This window comes from Apis dorsata, unplaced genomic scaffold, assembly GCF_000469605.1.
Source record: "Apis dorsata unplaced genomic scaffold, Apis dorsata 1.3 scaffold_648, whole genome shotgun sequence".
Lineage (NCBI taxonomy): Eukaryota > Metazoa > Arthropoda > Insecta > Hymenoptera > Apidae > Apis > Apis dorsata.
Genome location: NW_006263839.1, coordinates 354,497 through 357,088, shown reverse-complemented (window position 1 = coordinate 357,088; position 2,592 = coordinate 354,497). Strand labels below are relative to the sequence as shown.

The following is a 2,592-nucleotide window of genomic DNA, read 5'->3' as shown; positions in this document are numbered from 1 at the left end:
AAAAAAAAAAAAAAAAAGATCATACTCGAAACATCTACGTTCAATTGTAAACGTCGATGCTCGTTCCACCCATCGGTTAACAGAAATGTGACGTAAGAAAATTTTTGGTCGCCGTTTTAAAATTTAAAAATTTCCAAAGTATTTAAAATTTCCAAAGGGAGAGGGAAATCAACGAATCATGGATTGAAAGTTGTAGCCCGATGAAGTATAAAAATTTCTCGTCAAAATTCACGGGAACAGGTAGCGCCAAGACTATCTGTCAATTAATTACCATCTCTTAAGGTACTATCGGTTATTATTATAGATGTATATATACATATATGTATAGATATACAGTCAGTTGCAAAAGTATTCATAGATCTTATTTCGATTTCAATTAATAAATTGTATTAATCAATATCAACGATAATTCTACACGAGATTTTGTGAATATGGGTTATATGTGATCGTAATGGGTTATATAGCAACTTGTTTCTTTGACTCTAGAGGATAAAATTATCTCTTAAAGTTTCAATATTATTTTCAAGTTTTATAAATAAATAGTTTAGAATACATGGAGCAAAATATTAAATTAATTAAATATTGCTCTATTATATTTGTTATAAAAAGTATTTCTAGTTGAAATTCATGTATAGAAAATATGAGAAAATGGTAAAAATTTGAGGATTGATTTCTGTCTCAAGGAGACAGAAATGTTAGTTATGTTTTATAAATATAAAAATTTTCATTAAAATCTGATTTTTTAAAATACGTAAATTACTTTTCCTTGTGACCAATTGTTTCGATGTATTTGAATATTTTTCAAAGATTTTATTGATTTTATTGATAAAAAGTCAAAATATCCGTTTCTTTTTTTAATTTTACATTATTATATTCAAGATTATGATATACTGAAATTTCACTAATTCAAATTAATAACATTCGGTTACAATTTTAATAAAAAATTATAAAAACAATCGAAACTATTTCAATTAATATAACAATAAGACAAATAACTATCCTAGATTGATTATTAAATACATTTTACTAAAAACGCTGATTTTCTTTCTACTTTTCAATTTATCAAGCATTTCAAGAATTATTTAACAACGCAATAAGAAGTATGCGAAGTGTAGAATAGCACATATATATATTTGAATAATAATTTATTAAGTACCTTTATGAATATTCACAATGTCAAGTTCATATTTTATTTAAAAGAGAACTTAAAAATGATCGGGTTAGAGGATATTCGTTCGTTGCTTTATTATTTAATTCTATCTTTGCTGTATCGAATAAAAATTTCCGATAATTAATTGTTCAAAAATAGGCTAATAATAATAAAAATAAACTATTTTTGAACCAGTATAACTTGAAAATTAATATTTTTGAATTTTACTCGTTAAATGTTATCAAAAGACACGAAAACTGTCAAAAATTTTCAATATTTTAAAACAAAATTTCATTATCAATAATAAATATATTAATAAATTCAAATTACCAATTATTAATGATTTTGAATATTTTAAATAGAAAAATAAGTTATAGAAATATCACAAACTTTGAAATCTTTTTAAAATAAAAAATGATTTAACAAATTGTTTAAACGAAATTAATTTTTCTACGTGTTTTCTTCATTTATATCATTTAACAAGTGAAAATGAATGTTGTTTCGGATATTTTGAAAAATGGCGCGAAAAATTTTTTACAGATACATCTTATGAATACAGAGAATTTTAATTTGATCGATGTTCTTTTGCAGTTTAGAAGAAGGATGCAATCATGGTGAGTGATTCGTCTAAAATTCTCGGGCTAGTCATCAAGGCCATTAAAAATCTTCGCGAATTAAAAGGATCGACTTCGAAAGAAATCTTGCATTATATCTCGTCTGTCTACGATATATTACCAAATGTAGCGCGTCGTCAGGTTAGCGACTTTTTCTTGAATAATAGAATCTTCATCATGAAAATATATCAAAAGATAAATTTTTACATTCTCATTTGATTAGAACACAATTATTTGCACAACAAATTGCTATAAGTATATTATTATAATCTACAAATTATTAGAAAAAAATAGTCAAAAGTCATGTACATTTAAACTTACCCAAACACTATTAAAAGTAATAAATTTTCCAAATAAAATTATCAAAATGATACATTATTTCCGATTAAAACTTGATACAAAAATGAATTTTGCCTTTCTTCAACCCTTCCATTTTCGAAATTCTAATCAATATTTATTAAACACGTATCTCCACGTTTACTTATCCCCCTGTTTTGTATCCCCAAAACTCAATCCTTGAATCCAAACAGATGCAAACAGCTTTGAAACGCGGGGTGGCGTACGGCATCTTGAAGAAGAATGGCGGCCATTACATTTTACCGACGAACGGAGATATAAAATGTCAAGAGATCGCGGAGCAAGAGGTGAATCTATTGGACGCCTGCCGCAGAAGCAGGATGCAGCGGAAGATGGGGTGCAAATGTAAGAAAAAAGGGCGCAGACGTGGGAGGAAGAGGAGATTCTGCAGATGCAAGCCTAGAAGACGCGTGAGGCGTAGGCGGGCGGCTCGAGGCGGCTGCCGAACTCGTAGGAGGCGGAGGCGGTCTC

General features: G+C 28.3%; 2 protein-coding genes across 2 annotated transcripts in view; one reads left to right on the top strand and one right to left on the bottom strand.

Moving 5' to 3' along the window:
* The window catches only part of LOC102677268 (gonadotropin-releasing hormone receptor), a 10,866-nt gene that overhangs the window by 2,262 nt on the left and 6,012 nt on the right, over positions 1-2,592 (bottom strand). The window lies entirely within an intron of this gene.
* LOC102676980 overlaps positions 1,653-2,592 on the top strand; it is a 1,452-nt gene continuing 512 nt past the window's right edge. The window contains exons 1-2 of the mRNA XM_031513452.1: positions 1,653-1,905; positions 2,295-2,531. Of these exons, the coding sequence (XP_031369312.1) occupies positions 1,762-1,905; positions 2,295-2,531 (381 nt within the window). The 5' untranslated portion in view covers positions 1,653-1,761. The remainder of the gene's footprint in view (positions 1,906-2,294; positions 2,532-2,592) is intronic.